Consider the following 26,217-nt stretch of genomic DNA (forward strand, 5'->3'; position numbering starts at 1 on the left):
TCTTTAAGGCCTGTCACTGCTCGCTCCACAGCTAGCCTCCCGCTGCTTGTTATTTTCTGCAACAAGATGGCTGTCGTCCCTGAGAGCAGAGTCCTCACTTTCAGCGTTTTTAAATGGAGCTCTTACTCCTCTACATATTTACCAGAGTGAGTAATAAAGTAGTTGGCTGTCCTACCGTTTGCATTGGCTGTTGTGTTTACAGGTGGTCTTTTATCGCCTCAGTGCACCTGTGTGTGTCCCCACCGGCCCGACTGGCCTGATGTTAGCTCGTCTGCGCTCTCAGCCAGCTAGCCTAGCTTTAGCCTTGTCAGCAGCGGTGGGTGCGTTCGGTTTTTAAACTCAGTCGCCCGATACTGAAGCGGCTGAACGTCTCTGGGAGCGTTTGTTGAAAACGTTATAATTTATTATTAATTAAATGAACTCCTAGACACTATTTATATATTTCTAAGACGTATGTAGAGTCTTATCGGTGTCATTTTGATATTTCACCTCATATTGTGACTTTTCTGCACCGCCCCTCCGTTGTAAGCGCTCTGTAAGCCTAAGTTTATACTTTCCTCTTTTGGCAAAGGATCGTTTTGTATCACTAGCTCACATTACTAAGTAATAACACAGCTTGAGTCATATCGTTGCTGCCTTTGGGCTTATAAAGTGTTGAGTTTTTAAATTGTATTGAGTCCGGTGTTCCCGTGTGTATAAATGTAACGCACACATGAGCTACCTGCAGCTAAAGTAGCGCGCTAGCTCCTGTTATCTAACCAAATAGCTCCGCGTTAGCATCTAAAGCTAACCAGCTTGCTGTCCGGCTATATGAAACTGATATTATAACACTTAACAATATGTGTGTTTGCGTACAAAACTAAACACTCTTAAATATAATAATGTTGAAGTGAAGTCACGGATATATTCAGAGTATTCGCCTGTTGCTCGTTCAGCTGCTCTAATAACCAGGTTAGCTGTAGTTAGCTGTTTATTGATAACTAGTCAACAACAACAACATCAACTCTTGTCACTGTTATATTGACTCTTTACCTTCTAGAGTAATCTCCCCGCACTGTGACTGCAGTAGTTTTGTTTTAATGATAACGGTCTCTGCTGGTTTATAACACACCCCTTTTTATTCAGCCCGCTGATTCCAGGTGATGTCATGTTACCTGTACCATCAGTGTGTGAGTGTGTAGGTGTGACCTGCGGTGTAAAAGCGCTTTGAGTGGTAGAGCTGGGTGTTGTCCACAACCTCACAATTCAATTTAAATTCATTAGGTCATGATTCGATATTGGTTCTCTGTACCTCTCAGGATTTCATTATCGGTATTGAATTATGAAAATAATAATTGCAATGCATGGATGAATCGATTTTTTTTAACCAGACCTATTGAGTAGTCAGAAGACTAGAAAAGCGCTGTATAAGCTCAAATCCATTCCCCATGTTAAAGAGCCCATATTATGCCCTTTTTGGGGTTTGTATATTTAATCTATGTACCTACTTTTGTACGTTCACAATAGCTAAAGTTTGAAAAAAGTGTCTGTTTTCATGTGCTGCTCCTCCTTGCTCCCTCTACGCTCTGAGTCCGTCAGCTACGCTCTGCTGAGCCCACACTGTTAGACCCCACGTGGGCAAAGTCTGCTCTGATTGGTCTGCCGATCCGCTCTGTCGTTATTGGTCAGTTGCTCAGCACGTTTCTCGTAAATTTCATCATGAGCTGCAGGGCTTGCCACAACGAGCCAATGGGCTTAGATCAGTGATCTCACACTGACAATGACGTCACACTGACAAATTTTTAACAAGGGGGGCTAGAACCGAGAGTTACATGTGGCTAATGCTACAGCTAACAGGAGGACGTAGGAGAAGCCGTGTTTCTATGGACTTTGAATTTTTGCACATAGATGTGCCTAAACATGCACAGGACACTTGGAAAACACACTAAAGAGCATATAAAACCAGAAAAAGCTTAATATGGGACCTTTAATATAATCTGACATGTCTCAAGTTTTTTGGGTGCTGACATGACTCCCACAGATGAATTAACTAAACCCTTATTTTTATGTATTTTTTAGGAATATCTTGGTAGACAAACCTAATGATCAGTCTTCAAGGTGGTCGTCTGAGAGCAACTACCCTCCACAGGTAAGTCTATTGCTAAAGCGTTTTTTTTAGTTTGTTGCATATGCACATTTCGAGAGGATTTCAGGAAGACTGCTCCTGAAATCCTCCTGATCTGGTTGTTCACACATGCACCTCACAGTCTGTGTGAGACGGGAGGGGGGGCGGGGAAGTCCCCTGAGACAAGACACAACGTAAGAAGAATGATGCGGAAGTGGTGGACGAAGCGATAATATAATGAGAATATTTGCCTTTATATCAATGCTGTGTGTAGTTCAACAGAATCACAATAAAAATGCACAGGGATCGCACCGGTCACGTACACACACAGTTTATGGTCGTGCACCGATTGCAGGGAATAAACGCCACCACCCCCTCTCGCTCACTCAAGGTGAACTCTACTGATTTTACGCTGTCGAGCTGTCACTTCAGCTCGCTCGGATTTTCTGCCGGAAAAAATACAAGTAGGCTGGCGGGAGAAACTTTGGATAATAAGAGGGAGAGGTGTTTCTTTCCTCCTTGGATACAAATATTGTTGTTTGACATCTCTTAATATCTCTAAATATGAACGTTATTCTGCACGCTCTGTTTTGCTACGTCATTATAACAAGGTGGACATATTTTTCCTGCTATTTCGTCCTTTGCTAATCACCTCCCTGATTAGGTGGCGATTGCAGGGTTTGCTAGCTCACTGCCTGAGGTAAAGAGAAGACAGGGTAAAATATGGTTGATAACTTTTTATCTCAAATTTAAACAATGTTGTCTTAAGATTTCCATTTGTTACTCTTTTTGGGCTGCCTTATTTGCAACACTTGACCTCAGACACTTGAGGCTTCATGCTGATTATTTGCACGGTTAATTTACATATTGTTTGTTAATTGGAGGCTGTGCTGCTGGTTCAAAAAGTACAGAAACCATTCGATCATAGGATGTTCAAAGTTTGTTGTGAGTGAGAGAGATCAGTGTGGTACAGTCTGTTTGTTACAATCATGTTAGAGGTGCAGTGAGTTTTGACTTTATCTGATTTAATTCATGTGTTAACTTGTGTCAGTTTTACTTTTATGTAATTAATCAGAGTCTGCTGCAGAAAAAGAAACTGACAATCTCATCAAAGAAAGTATCAGGAAACAAAAGATCTGCAGATTTTAGATCAGGATTTAGAATGATGTTGTGATCTCTCTTCAGCGTGTTGTGAGTAGCAGAACCAGCAGTAGACAGGTCTCAAGTGTTTCATCTTCACACCACGAGAAAACCTTTTTCTCATTGTGTCCTTTGAACTCGTCGACCTGCTGCAGGAGCGTTGTTGCTGGCTCCGTTTGAGGTTTTATCTGAAGGTTTGTATTTCGTGGCGGCGAGAGGAAGCGAAGCTTTTCATAACAATGGTTTAACCACTCTCAAGTTTCTAGGAAAGAAGCTGTGTGGTGTCCTGACACTCAGAACAACACTCGTAAGAAAAAACACACCATGTGATTTCTTGATCGAGGATTGTAACTGGTAGTTATCGTATCATAGTCACATTTGCATCATCAAGCCAAATGACAACAGTTTTTTTTCTTTTATATTTTATTTGTGAATGTTTGGTCTGGGTGCTGCACAGTGGTGCAGTGGTTGGTGCTGTTGACTCACAGTGAGAAGGTTCCTGGTTCCCCATCGGACAGGACGGGAGTTTGCATGTTCTCCTCGTGCATGTGTGGGTTCTCTCCGGGTACTCCGGCTTCCTCCCACAGTCCAAAGACATGCTCATTAGGTTAATTGGTGACTCTAAAATTGTCCGTAGGTGTGACTGGTTGTCTGTCTCTATATGTCAGCCCTGTGATTGACTGGCGACCAGTTCATGGTGTAACCCCACCTCTCGCCTGATGACAGCTGGGACAGCCGGCTGCAGTTCACCGCGACCCCGAACGGGAAAAGTGGTATGGATAATGGATGTTTGGTCTGTTGACAGACTTCCCGTCTTTGTTTATTAAAGCAATGTCAGTATGAGATCTGAAAGATTAAGTTTATTTGAACTTTTGATAATTGAAGATAAAGATAAAGATAAACTTTATTGATCCCCCGTGGGGGAAATTTGTGCATTACAGCAGGGAATACAATTATTAAAAATAAAAATGGAAGTTAAAATCAAAATCAAACATATTTACATTCAGTTAAATAAAAAAATACAATAATGTAAAGTTACACAGTAACTACAAAAAAACTACAAAAAAGGTTTTGTTCTTAAAAAAACACACACAGTGTGTAGCATGAGGTGGTGATGTTGTTGAAGAGTCCGATTAAACAGTCTGATGGCAGATGGGATGAACGACCTGCGGTAGCGCTCTGTCTTGCAGGGTGGGTGTCTGAGTCTGCTGCTGAAGGAGCTGCTCAGGGCCCCCACAGTGTCATGCAGGGGGTGAGAGGGGTTGTCCATGATGGATGTCAGCTTCACTAACATCCTCCTCTCACCCACCTCCTCTACAGAGTCCAGAGGACAGTCCAAGACAGAACTGGCCCTTCTGACCAGTCTGTTCAGTCTCTTCCTGTCTCTCTCTGTGCTCCCTCCTCCCCAGCAGACCACTGCATAGAAAAGTGCAGACGCCACCACAGTGTCATAAAAAGTCTGTAGCAGAGTCCTGCACACTCCAAAGGACCTCAGTCGTCTCAGCAGGTGAAGTCGACATTGGCCCTTCTTGTACAGGACGTCGGTGTTGTGTGACCAGTCCAGTTTGTTGTTGAGGTGAACACCCAGGTATTTGTACGTCTCCACCCTCTCGATGTCCAAGCCCTGGATGTTCACCGGTGCAGTCTGGGGTGACTTCCTGCGGAGGTCAATCACCATCTCCTTTGTCTTGCTGGCGTTGAGCTGAAGGTGGTTGAGCTCACTCCAGTCGACAAAGTCCATGATGACCTGCCTGTACTCCTGTTCGCTCCCCTTAGACACACACCCCACGATGGCTGTGTCATCGGAGAACTTCTGCAGGTGGCAGCTCCCAGAGTTGTAGCAGAAGTCTGAGGTGTACAGGGTGAAGAGAAAAGGGGAGAGAACTGTCCCCTGCGGGGCCCCTGTACTGCAGACCACCATGTCAGACTCACAGTCCTGAAGCCTCACGTCACCACCACCACCACTGCGAAGTGGTCGACATTTTCACTGTTTTCTCTCTCATAATACCGAAATAAAGCTGAGGTGGAACGACTTGGAAAGAACGAGTTGTAAATTATTGATCTCTATTGAGGAGCATGCTCACACAAAGTTGAAGCTGTCAGAATCTATAAAAACAGCTCATGTATGTCATCGTTTGGAGGGAAACTCCCAATGTTGTCAAATGTTATTCATATCCAACCAGCACAGTAATAAGAGACACAAACACCGCGACTAACCAACACATGAGAATCAAATCACTTTAATCATTAGTTCCTCTCTCATTAACTCATTACAAAGAAGTGTTGGCCAAAACACGCAGTGATGTGTAAATTATGACCTTGGAAATATGAGTCACAGCAGGCGCATGATGAGACGATCAGGCTGCTTTCATGCATGTTGATTCACAAGAAAGTGGAGCAAAAAATCCAAATTTTTTGGCTAATGAGTCACTCCCTGCTAAGTGCAAAGGCTAGCTCTTTAACTCAGTAGAATGTCAAATGGAGCAGCAAGGATTCAGCCAGTCTCACAGATGACTGGAGTAGATCCTGATGTATGGACTCATTCAAAAAAACTTTGATTCATGAATCCAGAATCGTCTTGAATCGAAAATGGATTCTAAATTGAATCGACCAGATTCCCTGTCCTACTACGAAATACACATTTTACACGCTACCGGCGCCCCGTGCAGGCCTAATTCTGAGTTGCTCTCAAACTTTTTCAGTCTGCTTCAGAGGATGCTATAGTCCTCTAAGCAGACAGCCTGGGTTTGAATATGACCTGTGGCTCCTTTCCCACATTTCATTCCTCTCTCTCCCTCTCTCTCTCTCTCCGGTTTTTCGATGCAATCCACTGTCATGTCCCTCAAATTAGACGTGGTTTTGCAAGGTATCGAAGTTTCGAGAAGTCTGAAATTTGGACAAGCTCAGTTCATCCGGTGGGAGTCGAATCAAATTAAATAATTAATATGAATGAAATGAAATTGAACGCTTCAGGATACATGAATGAATTCAATTTAAAGTGAATATTAGACAGCTGACTGGAGTCACTGGGGAATTGTTAAGTATTTGTTTTGGGTGTAGCTCACTATAATGGCTAAGAAAGTTAATCTGGAGACCTTGTGCAGCGCTCTGGAGCGACACAGAGTGTTTATATTTCAGGATATCTGCAGCTTGAAACTGAAGGATGCTTTTCATGAAATGTTTTGTGAAAAACACCGTGAAAGTAGTCATTTTGAATGTAGATCTTGGTACAAAAATAAATCAATACTGAGATGATTTAACTGGAGCAGTTTGGATTGTACTTGTTCCTGTGCTGTTTTGGTCTATGCCATTAAAGTAATCGAGTACAGACACCCAGGACGTCATGGATTCATTGCATTTGTGTCTTTTATGAGTGGATGTAAAAACATTGATGTCTTGGGTTTGTTAAGTTCCTGCTTTCCTGTGGAACATTTAATCAATGTTCCTGCCTGCGGCCTCCTCTCGTTCTTGGCTAATGGCTGCTGGTGATTTGTCAGTAGACGTCCCTGCTTGTTAGAGCAACCATGACATGTGGATGATGCAGCTTATAGATGTAATGGCTCTTACCTGATGCATTAAATTGACCCTGCTGTAGTCGTTTGGATAATGAGCGAATCTCTTCACAGTGGCTGGTCAGGCCATGAGCGCCAGCTGCTTCCTGCAGTCCTCGTCTACACACATTTACCTTCTGTCTGTTTTATCTCTGCTCTCTGTTTTTTCTCTCCAGTTTTTAATCTTGAAATTGGAACGGCCGGCAATCGTTCAGAGCATCACATTTGGGAAGTATGAGAAGACTCACGTCTGCAACCTGAAGAAGTTTAAAGTATTTGGAGGGATGAGTGAAGAGAACATGACAGAGCTTTTGTCCAGGTGAGATGTCAAAGCTAATGCCACTCTACCACTGTTTATTTTTTATGTGATTCAGCAGCGAAATGTGAAATGCAATATGCAACAGAGATTGATTATATCTTGTTGGGGCCGGATGCTCAGCCTGAGAGAGAGGTCTGCAGCAAAAGATAACTAAAGGAGGAAGAATATCTCAGAGGCAATAAAATAGCTACAAGGGAGCTCGATTATTGATGTCTGCCATTGATTTTCCTCGACCTGGTCTCACAGCATTACTTCTGAATCCACTGGATTGTTATTGGTGTCAACACTTTTGCAAAAGGCAATTTTCCTGCACAGTGACTTAATGGTTTCAGGATTGTGGTTCCAGTGCAAACTAACCGACTAAATACATCTGTCAGTTTATAGACTGCAGTTCAATGCATGGCTGGGTAGGTGAGCAGAGTTTAGTTTGTGACTTTTATGGATTTAAATGAATTTTTTAAAAGGACCTTGCCTGCAGTAGGTACTCATAGAACCGGAGTTACATCCAGTAACTGAACACAGCGCTCTGTAAGGGAGTTTCAGTTTGCAGCTTCAGCTACATCAGGCTGTTATGTTACTGACGATACATTTCTGATTGTTGTCACCCGTAAGCACCAGCTGATACCTGCATGATAAAGACACGGTCAGATGGAACGGAGAAAAGTCATGTTTCGGCGGTTCATGTGTGGCCCGAATCGTCAGCATCCAAAGCTGCTGTTGGCTCTCAAAGGGAGATGCAGGAGGATTTCAATTAATCTGTGTGTGTCATTAAGGCAGCTGCAGTTACTATAAAGCACTGTGGGAAACACTGTAATTGCTGGCATTATAGAATATAATTTTTGTCTTATCATTCACATGTAAATGTAGTGGATGTTCAACAGTGTATGTTGAAAGATATCTGTGTAATTGCTGGATCTCACCATCTGTTTCCCCTCCATCACCAGTCTGCCAGTTTGTAAGAGAAGCCGACTGAATTGTCAAACTCACAGACGAGGTTTTGATAAATGCCAGATTGGGACGAAGATCCAAAATTCAGCAGCATATGGACGCAGTTGGCATCTCAACCAAGTAATTCATTTTTTTAAAGCCTTTTTTCCCTTTTCTTTCAGTGGCCTTAAGAACGACTACAACAAGGAAACATTCACCTTAAAGCACAAGATCGATGAGCAGATGTTTCCCTGCAGATTTGTCAAAATAGGTGAGAGCTGCTGAGGTCTGAAAGTAAAGGTGCGCCTTGAAGATGTCTGCCTTTTATAACCTTTTCCTGCTCTGTGTCTCAGTGCCTCTGATGTCGTGGGGTCCGAGTTTTAACTTCAGCATCTGGTACATCGAGCTGCACGGTATTGAAGATCCTGACGTGGTGCAGCCCTGCCTTAACTGGTACAGCAAGGTGAGCACCTAAGGGAAGCCTGCAGGGTTACAGACTCAGCCTCGTACTGGAGTACAGAGTATTACAGATTTAAATAAGGAGGCCTGAATCTGTCATTAGCTGGATTCATCAGCCTGCAGAGGTACAACCAGTACCTCGGCCCTGTTAGGAGGACACCTCAGAGGTACTTCAGCAACTCGGCTTGCAGCCATACCTGCTTTCTTTTCTCAAACATGTGAAAACCAGCGATAGTACATGAAAGCCACATCTGCAGCCGTCGCACATAAATTTGAATGGTTTCATTAACTTGTCATCACACATTCCAAGTCTCAGTTCCTTAAAATGCAGCTGATCAAAATGAACTTAATCTGAACTCTTCCATGTCATATGTCATGCTCGATCACAGCCTGACCCCAGTTCATGTTTTTCTACACTCTGTAAGCATTATGGAATATTTTGGAGATGAATGCAAACGTTTGTACTTTTTAAGGACTGCAAGATTTAATGTTTTGTTGTCGATTTCTTTGTGAGATGGAACAGTATGATGACTCTAATGCACAAGGTTTTCATGGGGTTGGGTGTTTACTTTTTTTATGCCGATGCTGGGGATCGGGCAGGAGTACTCTAGTACTCGTTTGGACTTTAGTATTCATTAAATGTGAGATAAGATAAGGAATATACGAATATATGTCCCCGTAGGGATATTTGACTTGGCCTCTGTCCTGCAGCTTCAAAGAGAAAAAAAAACCCAAACACACAATGATACGTCTCAGCCAAACAGCAAGAGTACATATAAAAAACTCCAAAATGAAACAACGTAAAACTGGAGCACAGGACCGGACTCTGTGTCGTAACTAATCTCAGCTGTCATTACGTCTTTGTACATTCATGTTGACCGAACAAGGCAATGCAACCGCTGTTCATAAATATCTGCACAGATCCATCTTGCAAAACTAATAGATCTACACAGCTGCAGATTATGTTCCAGGATTTCAGTCGGGCATCATCAATCTATTACGACCAGCAGAAAGGGGACCAGCAGCCGAAAGAGAGAGTGATATTGGAAGTAAACAAAATAAAGGGTGCACACTTAATAGGCTCAGGTACCACATACTGTGCCGCACCATGGTTGTCCCCCCTCCCTAGTCCCCTACTGACCTGCACTCACATTGCTCCAGGACCAACCGGGCCAGAGCAATGTTACCTCTCGTTCATTACGTCATTACACTGTAAATATGACACGCATCGCTTTATGTCATCATGAAGCGTCTCAGGGTCAGCACAAAGGAGAACAACAGAGAACATTACTGGGACTTTACTGACTTTGTGGCTTATTTTGAGTGGCTTGGGTCTGACACGTCCCTCGCACATTTTGTTCCTGTGCTTCTGCTCGGGCAGGAGCAACCGTACGATGCCGAAGCACACCTCTTCAAAACCGTGTCAAGGCCAAGGTAGTGTTTAAGGTCAAACATGAGACTTTTGAGCTGATCTTGGAGTTGTTCAATACTATTCATTGATGTTTTTCAACAATCTCATCCAGTTAGTATTACAAACTACTGAGATGCAGTCCAATTCTCAGTTTTAAGGATCTCTGTCCTGTTTTGAGTAACCTACTCTGAGCATGTGGGGCTAACAGTTTTGTGTTTTGTGAACTTGATTTGATCCGTTGCAGTACAGGGAACAGGAAGCTATCCGCCTTTGCCTCAAGCACTTCAGACAGCATAACTACACAGAGGCCTTCGAGTCCCTGCAGAAGAAGACTCGGATAGCACTGGAGCACCCGATGCTCACACACCTGCACGACCGGCTGGTGCTGCAAGGAGACTTTGACGCGTGTGAGGAGCTCATAGACAAAGCTGTCAGAGGTATTATACAGAAACAGCAGAGATTAAAGCAGATTTTAAAGACTTCTTCAGTCTTTTTTTATTTTTTTATTTTAATCTTGGATGATACAAATGTGTGATTCTTGCTTCATTTATGCTGATTTTCTTTTCTCCATATGTGGTGCTCTTCCCTCCTGGCTAGACGGTTTGTTTAACCAGTATATCAGCCAGCAGGAGTACAAGCCCAGGTGGAGTCAGATCATCCCTAAGTGCAACAAAGGTACAAGCGCCCAAGAAATCAACCGAGACGACATGAACAGTGAGAGCATCCATTCTCCATCTGTCAATCAAACATCGCTCTGACTGCTTTGTGGCCTTGTAGCTGAATCTGTTCCCTCTCTCTCCCTCCTGTCCCCCCCCCCCCCCCTCCCGCTCCTCCCGTCGCCCCACCATTTCTCCTCTGCGTCATCCTGCCCCTTCCGTCCCCTCCCCCTCCTTCGCAGGTGACGGTGACGACAACAGGCCCGGGATGAGGGGTGGACATCAAATGGTCATTGACGTGCAAACTGGTGAGACCCATGCAGCCTGTATTATGACTCTGCTGTTTAGTCGACACTGTGACTCATCTCCTCCTACTCTGACTCAAAGCTCTATTACTGTTTAATCAAATTAACCCTCCCTGCTCGTCCGCTCCACCTCCTCCGTCGATAACAGTCCCTGAGGGTATTTCTCCTCCAAGAGCGCATAAATCACGACTTTTGTTTGGACGCAGACACTCCACCATTGTTTTTTTTGTACAGTATCCAGCAAAAATGTTCATGGTGTACTTCCCCGCTGGCCATCGGAAACACAAAAGCCTTGATTGTGTGTGTGTGAGCGTGATGCTGCGTCTGCTGAGCGGAGTGAAGGCCTTGCCTCCCTCTGCTCTGTGTGTCTCGGGCCACACACACACACACACACACACACACACACACTGCCTGCTGTGTTTGCTGAGAAGTAGTTGATAGTAGAAGTTGATACAGAGGATCCTAAATGATTTCTTTGTATTCGATCCCGTCCCGTCATGATCCTGATCTCATTTCGCTTCCTCTAATTATTTTCCATTTTCATTGCTATCGGGCGTTTTTAGCACAAATATCTGTGTGTGTGTCTCGATATCAGGCATTTCTTTCAATGTCTAAACATTAAGACTTCTGGAAATTATTCATACATACTTAGTCCGGTTGCGTCCATTACCCTGATTGATTTTGCCTGCATGCCTTTGATAGCTGAGGTTGAACACATTTAGTTGTTAGGTTATCCTTAATTGCATACTTGTAATAAATGTCTAGTATGATCAAAAGGGGATGTGATGACATTTTATACACGAAAGGTCTGAGGTGAACATCAGCCGTAACCTCAGTTATTTGTATTTTATTTGTTTATATATCAGGGACATGTGTTAAGTAGACGCCATGCAGACAGGTTTCTAGCCGTGGCTGACTCCCTCTCTCAGATTTTAGTTCAGTCGTAGTTTAAATCATAATGTGCAGAAAAAACTCTTGACTTTTTTGGCAGAAGCATGAAACTGCAACGCTATAATACTGGTAATTATGATGCTTTTACCTGAAGAACCCGTCTACCTCTCTACATAATAAAGCAGAGCTTTTCATCTAAATTTTAAAGAAGCTTTCGATGGGCCTGATCACGCAGAGACGCATCGTGCAAGCAGCCTTGTTTCCACCAAGCAGTCCGGTGTGGTTCAGTACAGTTTGGTACATTTCGGTACAATAAACCCTGAAGCTGGGCTGTGTGTGCATACGGGTTCAAATAAAATCAGTGGGGAACAAATTAGATTTTTAGCAAATGTTGCTTTGCTCCGAGACAAAGAGCGAGAAAAATGTTAAGAGTGACGGTAAAGATTCCTGCTTGATTTGATTGGCTGCTCTGGCCATAAGTGACTTTGAAGAGCATCACGACTCTGCGTCTTAAACTGAAAACATTTTTAACTTTACACGCTCAAAAATGGCTAGAAAAATGGGTCGTGCCGCAACAAAGAAGAGAGCCCGCCATACATTAGGAAAACAACGGTTTTGCTGGCAACGCAGTCTTTTTAATCTCTAGCTATGCCTCTACCTCTTACATCCACCAGTAGCCTCTCAAGCACTCCCAGTGTTTTAACATTTTGAAGAGCACAATCCACTGATTAACACCAAAGCACGCATTCGAAGTGTGGAAAAACTGTCTTCTTTAAATGATTGCAGAGCAGTAAATACATCTTATCCTGTTCCTCTGCACAAAACAAACCTATTGTTGGTCTGCAGCAGTGACTCATTGAGTACACAACTCATGCTCTGGCCTGGATTCTTGTTTTTGGAATTGTAGCAGTAATGGCACAACTTTTGTTCCTCCTACACAACACTCTGATACAATCACAACTTCCCACAACTCCCATCTGCCCAGGCTTCAGCAGCCTTTATCTGACCCCAACAAAGATCTGGCAGCCGGCTCCTTGAACCAGTTCAGGGCGTGGAGGGATTGTTTCTGACGCCGATACTGTCTTGCCGTCAGTGGTGGAAATGTTGAGACAAAAGCAAAAAGTGCAAAACGTTGGAAAATTCTGATACAATACAAAAAGGTTAAACACATCAATGCACATCCCCAAATAAATATAAGCCCCTATGAGTGCATATGTGACTTTATTTTTACAAGGTAATCAGTACCTGCATCTACATCCATGTTTGTTAAACTGGTGACTGAGTTTGCATATAGACACATTTTTTGCAAACAGAAATATATTTGCCTCTGTGGCTCGATCAGAGTTTACGCTGGACTTTTCTGTTGATGGCTAATTTGGCTGTTAACATCAATAGTCATCTTCTCGCCCGGCCTGGGTCTTGGTCTTGACTCGGTCTCGGTCCCTAAATGTCTTGGTCTTGGAGCACTCTGGTCTCGGGTATGTCTTGGTCTCAATTAGTGTGGTCCTGACTACAAAACTAGAAACTTGAAACGACAGCATTAGAAGGTTCATCTTTAATATGAGCGGCTCAATCGAGGGACCTACAAGCGGAAGTCTCCCTCCCTTATCTCTTGAAGCGCGGTGGGAAGCGAGGGGAGACTGGACTTTAGTGTATCGATCGTGATCTGTGATCTCAGACGGATTAAAAAAAAGGAAAAGTGCTAAAATGTTAGGCAGATATGTCCCATGTGTTGGAAACCAAATATTTAAAATGCCATTATTCATTTGTTAATTGTTGTTTATTTGGCAGTCTGACATTTTGGCCTTTGATATCTTCATCTGCCGGACAGCTGCCCGTGATACCGGCCAAAAGCTGGTAGCTACGGGCTAACGTAAACCCTGGTGTCGATACATGTGTCTACAAAAACACGGGTTGGTGACAATTCAGCTCCCCAATTGGAGCTTTAGTTTCTTATTGAAAGCGTGACTTTAATCCAATGATTCTTAGTGACTGTTTGAACGATTTTTCACCGGAACAGAATACACGTGAAGAGAGGGTTTTTGATGTTTGTGTTGCTGCTACAGCGTATCGTTGTTGACCCTCGGTGTTTGCTCCTCACAGAGACCGTGTACCTGTTTGGAGGCTGGGACGGCACACAGGACCTGGCTGACTTCTGGGCTTACAGCGTTCAGGAAAACCAGTGGGCATGCATCTCCAGAGACACAGAGAAAGAGGTGAGGGTCTGGAAGATTTGAGTCTACAATTCTACAATTCACTTAGCAGATGCTGGGTCCTAACAGAAATGTTATAAACTTCTATGTAGGGGGGGGGGGGAAGTTGTTGTAATGTTTCCTCTTTAAGACTTGTCCTTTTCCTCGCATGTAGAGCATAAAAAGTTTTGACATTTCTCCACAGCTTATCAAGTGTAAACGGAAATGTTTCATTTGACTTTGTGATCGCTTTGAGTAAAGAGAGGTGAAAAGGTCAAAGATGACTCTTTATTTAGATCCTCCCTAGTGTCTGAAATGGTTGGAAGTCTGAAGCCTTTTTCCAGACTGCTTTATTGCACAAAAGCATAATGTTGTCCGATTGTTGAATAATTTTTACTAAATCTATCTGTTCATCATTTAAACCCCAAAATTGTGAAAACGGCCCTCTAATTACCTCAAATCACCTGTGAGATTCTGTTTTTGTCTGAGAATGAAATGCTAAAGACGTGTGTGTCCATCTCCTGTGTTTTAATCAGAGCGGTCCGAGTGCTCGCTCCTGTCACAAGATGTGCATCGACTCTCAGCGGCGGCAGATCTACACGCTGGGTCGATACCTGGACTCCAGCGTCCGGAACAGCAAGTCTCTAAAGAGCGACTTCTACCGCTACGACATCGACGCCAACACGTGGACGCTACTCAGCGAGGACACGTCGGCTGACGGAGGGCCGAAGCTGGTGTTTGACCATCAGGTAGCTGCAGCCTGTTTCTGTTTGAACTCTTTTTATTAAACTCATTATTAAAGGCAGGACAAAGAAAAGTAAAAAGCAAACCAGAATATAACGGTTAAACTAAATAAACTTGATAATTAAGGACAATAAAAATGAAGCTAAATGTTGCCTTGCTTTAATCCTTCCATAAGAATAGAGGACATCACCATCCTGCTTATCTTCCTGTAACGCCCTTATTGACCTCTCACACTTCCTTTTTCCTCTCCTCCTCCTCTCTCATCTTTTTCCTCCTCGCCCTCTGATCCTTCCCTTCCTGCAGATGTGCATGGACTCGGAGAAGCACATGATCTACACGTTTGGCGGCCGCATCCTGACATGTAACGGCAGCGTGGAGGAGAGTCGGACGTCAGAGCCTCAGTTCAGCGGCCTGTACGCCTTCCACTGCCAGGCGGGGACGTGGAGCCTCTTACGGGAAGACTCGTGTAACGCCGGGCCGGAGGACGTCCAGTCACGCATCGGACACTGCATGCTCTTCCACACTGTATGTTACACATCTGATTCCAACACTGTACTTCCTGTTAATATTTGAGCTTCAATATTTATAGTTATTTTTGTTTTTCTTAGAGAAACCGCTGCCTCTACGTGTTTGGGGGCCAGAGATCAAAGACGTATCTAAATGATTTCTTCAGCTACGACGTGGATGGTGACCATGTCGAGATCATCTCTGACGGCACCAAGAAGGACTCAGGCATGGGTAAGATCGATATTGTCTTTGTATATAAATAAATAGTTGGATAATTTAGCATCAGGTTAATTAAATGCAACTCTTATCTCCCCGTGTACACCTAGTGTTTTTCATCTGGCAGAAAAGCGCTGGCTGTGCGCTTGAGACGGGGCCTAAGTGTTCTTGGCTGATGGCTCGATTTAAAATCTTTCAAGGCCTCTTATTTTATTTCCCACCACCTGAGGCTTGATGTGGCTGTGAGTGTTTTTGTGTTCATCCTCTCTGTAGCCTTGTGGGTATTATTTAACACTAACTCTGAGGCTCCATCAGATCATGACAGACACCTCTCTGATGGGTTCTCTGTGTTTGCTGGCTTCTCTGCTCCTTTCAGAGGAGGATGTGACAGATCCTTTTTCTTTAAAAGCTCCGCCAGCAGACACGCACTTCCTGCCCCGACACACAGATTGACAGGCTGCCGCGAATACAGTTTAAATAACCCTCTGTCTGCCGGGCCTTCACCTCTGCGCTGCTAGAACCAGGCGGGGTGAGAGAGAATCTGGACGAAGGGAGACAGAAACTGAAGAATTTAAACGGAGTGAATCAGAGAAGGAAAGAAAGAACAGAGTGTGTTTTGGCAGGAAGGAAGCAGGAAGCCCAAACAGTTCTTTCTGTCTCATAATCAGAGTCAGATGTCGACGAGTTCTGCAGAAGCTTTTTCGTCCTGTTTGTCGTCATGTTCTGACTTTGACACCAGAAGTGGCGCCCAGGCTGCTGTCAGTCTGTCCTCCTACTTTGAGTCATGTCGAGGTGATTTAGTGGATATCGGTGTGATTATTAAAATGATGTGGATGTTGCCCTGCAGCAGAAGCACTGTGCAGAGTCTCTGCTTTGCCTCTGAATTAAAACCAGTTGAAGTGTAGTCAGATTTTTTGTTGATGGATCCCAGTCGCTGTCTGTTTGTGGTTCTGTGAAGATGGTTGGTTAGATTAGTGTCTCATTCTGTTTTGTCTTCATGAGAATCTTCTGCAGAGAGAAATGCTAAAACCAATCAGACGAGATCCTGAGAACTAATCCGCTCAGAGTTCTGCCAATAAAGAGTTTAGTCTCCGTGGTTACACAATCGAACAAACCTGCTAAAGTCCTGAACTAAAGTCTCAATCCAGTCAAAGTTTATTATGTAGCTAAATAAGATTTATATTGTTGACTTTAGTAAACAGAGAATTGGTTTTGGCTCGCACTTTAATCGCTTTTCAATCTGTTTTAAAGTTTTGTTAGAGATTGTAAAACAAATGTCGTCTAAAAGTTCAGGGCTTTCTGCAAACTACTCGGAGTGTATGTCATACGTTTAGCAGTGGCCTCTCTTCTCAGACGAGACAAAAAAGGAGAAGTAAAGGAGACCGAGCCGACAAGCCGGGGAGTGTTTTGTAGTCGAGTTTTGTTCTCGGTAACGAGACAAGACAAAAACAAATTGTTTGCAGAGGGCAAGACAGAGATTCCAAATCCATGAATTTTGAAGAATTTGAGATTCTTCCTTTGACGCATTAGTAATGCAAGGTGTAAACATCGTATTTAAGTGTAATCTGCTTCCATCCACAGACGATTTCCCAGGATGGATGTTAATGCAAGGTGTAAACAGGGAAAAGTGTAGGGGTCAAGTGTACTCGGATCCGGGCCCGGGTCCCTAGTGTGAAACCACCCTTACTGTGTTTGTACCACCCTCCATGCAGGTTATCATGAAGTTCACTTTGTTCTTATTTCTTCTCTGTTTGAAAAAATGCATTTTAATGCAAAACATGCGATATGAATTACTTCAGTTAGACTGCGTAAAATGGAATCAACAAGAGACGCATTGAGGTTATGAAATCTGTGATCTCACTAGTATGAGGCATGCATGTCGTCCTAACACACACACATACATCTATTCTGTCTTTCAATCATCGAACCGTAGATCTGCTCTAATTGATAACCGACACAGCGCACCCACAGCAGGCCTCTGAAGAACAACAGTGTGTCGGCATTTCCATCATATCGAGCTGAGTTTGCATTCTGCTCGCTCTGTCCTTGCAGGTCCTTGTTGCCATGGCAGCTAGTTGCTGTGATATTAAGGATTTATATTTGCTCTTGTTACTTAATCTTGTTTTTTTGTGTTTATAAGGGTTGTTTTTCTCCATGCTTACAGGAACTTTAGACCTGGAAAAAAAACATAAAATGATCACATACCTGTTCAGGCGGAGTCTAAGCTGCTGCTGTTGTTTTATGTTTTTATTCATTCATCCACCATTTTGTTAATTCATTACTTGTTTCCCCCTCCGCAGTGCCAATGACAGGCTTCACACAGAGAGCCACCATCGACCCAGAGCTGAACGAGATCCACGTCCTGTCGGGCCTCAGCAAGGACAAGGACAAACGGGAGGAGAACGTCCGCAACTCCTTCTGGATCTACGACATCGCCCGCAACAACTGGTGGGAAAAACGAAACAACAAACAAACACACACGTGACACAGCAACAACAAGAGAACACACACACACTCACACACACAGGCCTGCAGGAAAGCCCCATCTGCAGCAGCTCTTTGCGACAGACATTTTCACCACAACAACAAACAACCACACACACACATTTGTCACATTTCAAGGCATTTCCTGACCTCTCAGCCCTCCACCAGGGAACAGCATGTTCCCAGTGTGTGTGTGTGTGTGTGTGTGTGTGTGTGTGTGTGTGTTTGCATGCGTGTGTGCACATGTCATGTTTAGATGAGTGATTGTGCGAGAACAGGCTGCAGCCTTCACTGTTCTGGTACATTGACTCCAGTAGCTGTTCTTGTACTCTGTGTCCAGTGAAATCAGTCAGCGAGACACTTGCAGCGTTATGACCATGTTCCTCTCTGCTAGGCCTGTGTGTGTGTGTGTGTGTGTGTGTGTGTGTGTGTGTGCATGCAAAACAGACTTTGAATTTGTTGGAACAGCTTTTCCTCGAAGGCTGCAGCGAGTGTTTGATGTTTTTGTGTTCACTCTTTCTCCTCCAGGTCGTGTGTGTACAAGAACGATCAGGCGGTGAAAGAAAATCCGAGTAAAGCTCTGCAGGAGGAGGAGCCATGTCCGCGCTTTGCACACCAGCTGGTCTACGATGAGATGCACAAGGTAACACACAGACAAATACTCACACACCATCACACAGATTTTCTGACAAACACTCAAATAGTAACACCCCAACAACTCTTGAAATACGAGTTTCAGCTCAGCTTTTGTCAGGTTTTAATTCATGCTGCATTAACACTCACACATCTGGCTCCTCTTCTTCCTCACAGTCACATAAACACTGAGTAACATTTTTTCCTTCATCCGCTCTTGAAAAACATTGTCAGAAGATGGAGGCACATTACAGTCAGACTTCTAATGACTTGAAGCAGGTGAAGAGCAAAGAGTTGAACTTGTGGAGAAGATTAAAATCCAGTTGTGACTCAAACTCTGCAGATAAGAAGTACAAAAAAAACACAAATTAAACTGTTTAACCATCAGGGTTTTTAAAGAATATATGTGTTTTAGCTTCTTCTATTCAGCAGTATTACTATTTGACCTGTTAGGTAGGAGATAAATGTGCTTTTAAATATGTGTTCACATTAGCGTTATGGCTGCTCCAGAGGCTCTGGGTGCTTCCAGAATTTCAAAGTTCCTACACAATCTGACAGTAGACAGTCCCTTCTCTCCGTGCTGTATCCTGTTAGGACCTACTGCTCAGTATGCCGATATCTGTTTCTACTTCGACTGATTCATTCAGTGTGGAAGTGGCGTCATTGGCCCGCCTCGTGTTATTGACACTCCAGCTCAGATGTGTCATGGCTCAGTAAATAAAACAAAACTTCACATTGCATGTAAACAATTTAATAACTTTAAACTATTTAATAACTTTTTACATTTGAAAGGCTTGTTTTTTTCATCCTAGTTTGTTTTGATTTGGAGGCGCACGTGTAGTGACGTTTTACATTCCAATTCGCACAGCATTGTGGGTGTTAAAATACGACTCATTTCCTGAAAGGATGCATCCAAACCATACTGCACAAAACACAGAAGTTAGTATCCATGCTGAAATGTTCAGTCTACTGAGGTGGACCCAAAAAATGCCCACTGAATGACCACGATGGTTCAGTCTACTGAACTCTGAAGCTCTGAACTGTGGCTATTCGGAAAATGCCTCTGTGTGTCTGTTTGGAGTGTCGGCTGTGCACAGCCTTAAAAAGTAACGCTATGTGGTCGCGAAGTGCAGTACCGACATGAGCGATAGGGGGCAGTATATGGAGCAGAGAAGATGTGTGTGTCAGCCCCCGCTCTCTCCTCCCAATGTTTCCCGACTCTCTTCAGCTGTCCGATCTAATAAAGGCAAAAAAGGGCCAAAAATATCTTTTGAAGAAACAAGGAAAGGTCAACAGAGGGTAGGGGCAGAAAAGACGAGACACGACCCCGAGGTGAACCTGCACCGTCCTGTTGGGGTTTATTTCTGACATAACGAGCTTCTTATTTTATAGTTTCCCTCATATAACATGCTCAATCCTCAAATTTAAGTAAAAAGAGGTCAGTTTTATTCTTTCTGGTCCTTTTGTTGTGTTTGCATGGCGAGACGGAGTTACAGAATATCACTATGACATCATCACTATGTATTCTCTGTGTGTTTCCAGGTGCATTACCTGTTTGGTGGAAACCCCGGGAAGTCGTGTTCTCCTAAGATGCGTCTGGACGACTTCTGGTCCCTCAAACTGTGTCGGCCCTCCAAGGAGTATCTGCTCCGACACTGCAGATACCTCATCAGGAAGTACAGGTGTGTTGCATCATATCCTCCCTGTCACTCTGGGACATGTGCTGCGTGTTTTACTGACGCTTATAATCCAGCATGATGTTTCCTGCGGCAGCACAGACCTGATTATACTGATGAGGGTGTTGCCCAGCTGCGACAGATTTCTGTGAAATGATTAGTCACAGACTCTAACAGTTTTATAATCCTGCACGGAAACTTACATTTCATTCAGCGTGGGTCTGTGAATGTGTCCTCTTTATGGTTATCAAGTGATTTAAAGTTACATCTCTGAACTGTAGAGACGATGACTAATCTTAAAATCTAATGAAAAAGTAATATTTCTGATGTGAAAGACCTTTTAATTCAAGTCAAATCAAGTCATCCATCTGTGTCATGATGGGCAGCCTGACTACACAGCCGAGGAATACTCTCTGCTGCTCGACTGTCGCCACCTAGTGTTTGTCAGATGTAACTGCAGCCCTGCTGTGTTTGTTTGTGTGTACTGTTTGAAGCATCGGTGTGTTTTGATTTTGCAGGTTTGAGGAGAAAGCCCAATCGGAGCCACTGAGTGCACTAAAGTATCTGCAGAACGACCTCTCGCTCACGGTGGACCACACGGACCCGGATGAGACCAAAGAGGTACTGGAGCTGTCTTTAGTGCAGAGATTAGAGAATGGGATGCAGTGACAGGAAAGGTAATGAGAGTCAGAGGAAGTTAAAGAATCGTGTAGCTTATGCAGAGAGCCTGGGCTGTAAATTCTAACGACCATCTGTCCAGGTAAGGTGTATTTTTCTGCTGCTGCTGCAGTCAGACGCGTGTGTTCTGTTCAATACTATGCCGTGAGCAAGTCTCAGATTCTTGTGTTGTGCTTCAGTTCCAGCTTCTGCCCTCGGCTCTCTTCAAGTCCAGCTCCGACTTCATCCCTCTGGGTAAGAAGAGTCTCTGTTCGTTTAAAAGACACATTTGCATTTAGATAAGGACGAGATTTGAACTCGAGTTTTTCTCTCCTCTCCTCTCCTCTCCTCTCTGGTCTCCTCTCCTCTCTGGTCTCCTCTCCTCTTTTCTCCTCTCCTCTCCCCTCCTCTCCTCTCCTCTCCTCTGGTCTCCTCTCCTCTCCTCTCTGGTCTCCTCTCTGGTCTCCTCCCCTCTTCTCCTCTGGTCTCCTCTCCCCTCTTCTCCTCTGGTCTCCTCTCCTCTCTGGTCTCCTCTCCTCTCTTCTCCTCTGGTCTCCTCTCCCCTCTTCTCCTCTCCGGTCTCCTCTCCTCTCTTCTCCTCTGGTCTCCTCTCCTCTCTTCTCCTCTGGTCTCCTCTGGTCTCCTCTCCTCTCTTCTCCTCTGGTCTCCTCTCCTCTCCTCTCCTCTCCTCTCCTCCCCTCTTCTCCTCTGGTCTCCTCCCCTCTTCTCCTCTGGTCTCCTCTCCCCTCTTCTCCTCTGGTCTCCTCTCCTCTCTGGTCTCTTCTCCTCTGGTCTCCTCTCCTCTCTTCTCCTCTGGTCTCCTCTCCTCTCTTCTCCTCTGGTCTCCTCTCCCCTCCTCTCCTCTCCTCATCTGGTCTCCTCTCCTCTCCTCAGGTTTCTCCGACGTGGATCAGACGTACGCTCAGCGGACGCAGCTCTTCGACACGCTCGTCAACTTCTTCCCAGACAGCATGACCCCCCCAAAGGGCAACCTAGTAGACCTCATCACGCTTTAGCCCCTCCCACTCCGGACACACCACCCCCTCCTCCTCTCTTCTCACCTCACCTGCTGGAATTACTGAACACCTTCCCATCGCCGCACCTGATGGGGACGGAGGACAAAGAGCCCAGTTATTTTTCTATTCCTGAACCCTGCTACTGGGACAACTCCTCACCTGGAGCCTCCTGCTGTTACCTGCGGGTGAGGTAAACACACACTAACAACACTATGGTATTTGGATTGTGAGCAGAGCGCCACATCAGCCTGACGTGTGTGTTACTCTCCCCCAGACATCCCTCCTGGTTTTTTTTTTCTTGGTAATGAAGATTTCTTGGAACACACAGAGCCGCTCTAAACTCTGCCAAACAACGCTTCTGTTTCTCATCTTTACTTTGTTTTTCCCCCCTCGTTAGAAAAGCGAAGGCCAAAAAAAAAGAGGAGGATTTGCATTTGTTTGCGGTCTTTTTTTTTTTTTTTTTTTTAAAGAGTTGGTTTTTTTTAAACTGTTGGATTTGTGCTTTGTACCCACGCAAACGCCCACACAGTCGACCACAGGCATCTGGAGCACATCAGACAAATGGATTGTTGCACAACTTTAGTTCAAAATCACATGTCGTTAATTCATCCGAAGAAAGGAAAGTGTGATCACGACATAGAGGAACTTTTCAGTCTTGCACGGATTTAAAAAAAAAAAAAAAAAAATCTGTTCATTTGGTAACCTTTCAGCATCTGTCGTGCAACTTTTGATTCGGTAAGTTTTGCTTTTCCCTGAATGTGACGGCCAAAAAAAAGTCAGAAATGTAATTATGGAGGAATAATTCTACGAGATAGAGTTTAATATATATCTTGCGTATATCTCTTTTTTTGGTTTTCCCCGCCTAAACGTCCTCTGAAGGTTGGATTTAAGTGAAAAGATTTGATTTTTTTTGTAATGAACAGACTGTAACTGGTGTACAGAAAATGTAAATATACATATATGAACTCTCTGGATTGAACAGATTCTGTGCTCAGATTTTGTTCTCTCTCATCCCTCTTCATAAAAAAAACAACAACAATCAGGGTCCATATACAGCACCTCTCTATATATAATAACTTAACTATTATAACTTATTGGGAATACATTCAAACGAAAGGTGTGTGAATGAAGTGCTGCTGACAGAAATACGTTTGAAGATAAGAGTGGGGAAAGCTTTTCTTTGGGTCTATTTATCATAGTGTGTGAACATGATTTTCATTAAGTGTCGATTCATAGGTGTAATTATTTCCCTCTTAAAATTCCTCAACGTGCCCCTGAATGGATTTGTGAAGTAGAAAGGCTGAGACTCACCGTCATGCTTTACAGCGGTGAAAACCCCATAATCTGTCTCGTGTTATCTTATTCATGCCACGACCACATGACGACGATACGTCAAGATGTGAAAAAAAGAGAAAGACAACGGGAGCGCTTCTCGAGCTCATGTGAAAGAAAGACTTAAATCCATAAAACACATCGGTATAAATAATCCAAGTCCAGGCATGCAGGATGGTTTGAAAAGTAGAAAAGGTCTTTAATTCATCGGGCCAGAAACATTTATAATGAACCAACGCGTGTCGGCTCCTCGAGCTGTTCTTAAGATTTCTTTGCGGCGGTCTTTTTGATGCCTTTATTTCAGAGGACAACAGACAGTTGGGAATTGGAAAAAGAGAGAAAAGACATGCATGAAAGGAGCCACAGGTCGGACTTAAACCCTTCAGGACTACAGCCTCCATACGTGTTGCTCGACCTCACCGCTAGGCCGTCAGCGGGTTCTGTGTTTATAAATGCGCACTGCCCGCTCAAAGTCTTCTTATCGTCTTCCATGACTCTCAGTTTGACCATAACGGATTGTGGTTTTTTTGGGGGGGCCTTTTTGCCTTTATTAGAAAGGACAGCTGAAGAGATGATGGGAGGAGAGAGAGAGGGGGATGACGTGCAGCAAAGGACCGAGGTCGGACTCAAACCCACGGGCGCTGCTAGGACGCCTATATCCTCTGTACACTGGGCGCTGCAAGTATCAGATTGTTTTTCAGTTTTAGTGTGATCCAAACACTGTGAACTCTGAGCGACTCTTTGCCTCGGGTGCATCCGCTGCGACTGTTAACCAAAGCATGTGTTTATGTGTAACGTGCAGCATCAAATCGATTCTTTGCAAATGAACTATGAGCTCCAGAGTTACATCATCAAATTAGAATGTGCACTGAGACTTTAAACCAGACGTGCAGCAGTTCACTAGAGCATTTTACGGACACTGATTTACATTTGTAGCTCTTGTTTTACAGTTAAAGCGCCCTGCTGGTGATTTGCAGCAATTCCCTAAAATGACTAACAGCGTCTTTAAAGATTTGGGTGTGAAAGAAACGAGGCGCTCTGTGTTTGACGGGAAATAGAAAACATCAGTTTTCATGAGTGTGTAATCAGCTGAAATGAAGACGTGCGGTGGGTTTGTTGCGTCTGAAGGAGCTTTTTTATATCGAGCGCTCAAGTTGAAAATCTTTCAACTTTTCAGAGTGACGCTGTTGACGTCACCGGCGCTCTTTTTAAAATGTATGATATTCCCCGTAGTATTTCCCCCAACGGATCGTGTCTTGTACTCGCATCCTCTTTGCTCCTCGTCTGATCGGGAATATAAAACAGCAGCAGCGGCCGTTGTCAACAGACTGTTGTCATGCAGACAGGATGTTTACTCCTCAGAGCACAAACACTTTATGCAGACACTCCCGAGCACACAGCCAACACTTTCCTGCCCGGAAGAAACGCTAGGTGGAAACGCAGCCTAATCTATTTATTTGTTTTTAAACCTGTAGAGTCGCCCCCTGCTGGCCATAAGATAGAATGCAGGTCAAAGAGCCCTCCTGTATTAGAAACCAAGAAGCTGTGTGCACAACTCTATGATTGTCTTTACCACTAAACCTTGCACACTGCTCCTTTAAGATGTGATTTAAAGCTAGTGGGCTGACATGTACTGAACGAAGCCTGGTTTAGACTTCTGCATCGGATGTACGCTGTAGCTACGCCGATGTGAGCACTACATAGTTGTGCGTTTGTGTCTGCGAGCTCTGCAATGCTCCGACTACAAACGCAGTTTTTACATCACTAGATTTCGCTTCCGCCACATCCTCTGCTTGTTTGTGTGCAGGAAACCATGGCAACCGAAAAAGAGCGTATTACGTTAGAGGTGGAGCTGATAAATATTTTTGCAGTAGTTGATTTTCCTGGCTTGTAGCGTTCTTCCTTCTGCAGAATTTTGAAAGCAGCAGCGGCGAAACCAGAAATGTAAATCCAGCCGTCCAATCACAGGGCTTGCAGGTGCATCGTTTGGGTCTGTAGTCAGATTTTTGAGGAGGTGCACATCGGGCTGTGATTGTAGGCCTCTCCGTAGAAACAGGGCTACACAATCCTATGGTGTATGCTTCGGCGGGATTGAATGCACCTCATCTATAATCTCACATCCTCAATCACGTTGTCATGGTTTCAAATTCAAAACATCAGTGTCTACACTACAGCAAATGTCCTTTTTCAAGAAGTGCAATAATCTCCTGCTGCACCTATCATCACTTCTAATAATCTCAACCTCACAGGTGTGTTTCAGTAATCTGCACGTGTCATAAAAAAGTTACAGAAAGGAGCCTGTTGTCCAGACAAGTCGAGTAAACCTGCAAAATGTAACGAGACAGATCTCCCTCGAAGGTCATCATCATATTTCTTGTTGTTTTTGTGCGTTTCAGTTTGTTTAGTTGGAGGAGGAGGAGGTGTGTCCCTTCATGTTTCTGTTCCTCCATGCCTCTTTGACCCCGGAGCAACAACAACAGCAAAAAACGGTGTTAAACTCAGAAAGTGGAATAACCAAGCGAGGGATTATTTATACTTTGACAACATTTAGGGTGCATCACGCTTTGCCGTAGCATTTTTTTTTTCTCTCTCGTGCCAGAAGAAAACTGTGTTTAAAAAATAAACGAAAGCACCTTTGTAAAGAAGACAAACACAATGCCAAATACTTCTCTTGTTTTTGCTCCATGAAATAGTGTTTGCTGGATGAAATGTTGTTCTATTGTGATGTTTTTCTCCATCTCGCCCCCTCTCTCCGGACCCCCCCTGGGTGGGCCCCTCGAGAGTCTAAAGGCTGGTACTCTCCGATCAGTGAGCACTACTCTGTGGAAACAGTGAATGTGTAGAAAGCCTTGTAGTATTGCATTGTATGTAATGTATATAATGAATAAAGATTGTATTTTGTTCAGGTTTTCCTAATTCCTTGTCTCTGTGGTGTTTCTGCCCTCTAGTGGCGGAGTGCAGGTATTACAGGCGGCTCGGCAGAAGACAAACGACAGA

At 44.1% G+C, this 26,217-nt stretch overlaps 1 protein-coding gene across 2 annotated transcripts; it reads left to right on the forward strand.

Moving 5' to 3' along the window:
- mkln1 (muskelin 1, intracellular mediator containing kelch motifs) lies at nucleotides 1-26,136 on the forward strand. 2 transcript variants are annotated; one of them, XM_061030208.1, is made up of 18 exons: nucleotides 1-146; nucleotides 2,059-2,128; nucleotides 6,972-7,114; nucleotides 8,224-8,312; nucleotides 8,395-8,504; nucleotides 10,156-10,348; nucleotides 10,509-10,586; nucleotides 10,810-10,875; nucleotides 13,867-13,979; nucleotides 14,492-14,704; nucleotides 15,003-15,224; nucleotides 15,308-15,437; nucleotides 17,723-17,870; nucleotides 18,435-18,549; nucleotides 20,082-20,221; nucleotides 20,734-20,836; nucleotides 21,073-21,127; nucleotides 21,767-26,136. In XM_061030208.1, exons 1-18 carry the CDS (start codon nucleotides 67-69, stop codon nucleotides 21,886-21,888), a joined length of 2,190 nt encoding a protein of 729 aa, XP_060886191.1. In that variant the 5' UTR covers nucleotides 1-66; the 3' UTR covers nucleotides 21,889-26,136. The 2 variants fall into 2 exon arrangements, with proteins under 2 accessions (XP_060886191.1, XP_060886190.1); XM_061030207.1 differs by having other exon boundaries at nucleotides 2-146; nucleotides 10,509-10,625.
- Nucleotides 26,137-26,217: the final 81 nt, after the last annotated feature.

The sequence above is a fragment of the Labrus mixtus genome, chromosome 22, assembly GCF_963584025.1.
Source record: "Labrus mixtus chromosome 22, fLabMix1.1, whole genome shotgun sequence".
Classification (NCBI taxonomy): domain Eukaryota; kingdom Metazoa; phylum Chordata; class Actinopteri; order Labriformes; family Labridae; genus Labrus; species Labrus mixtus.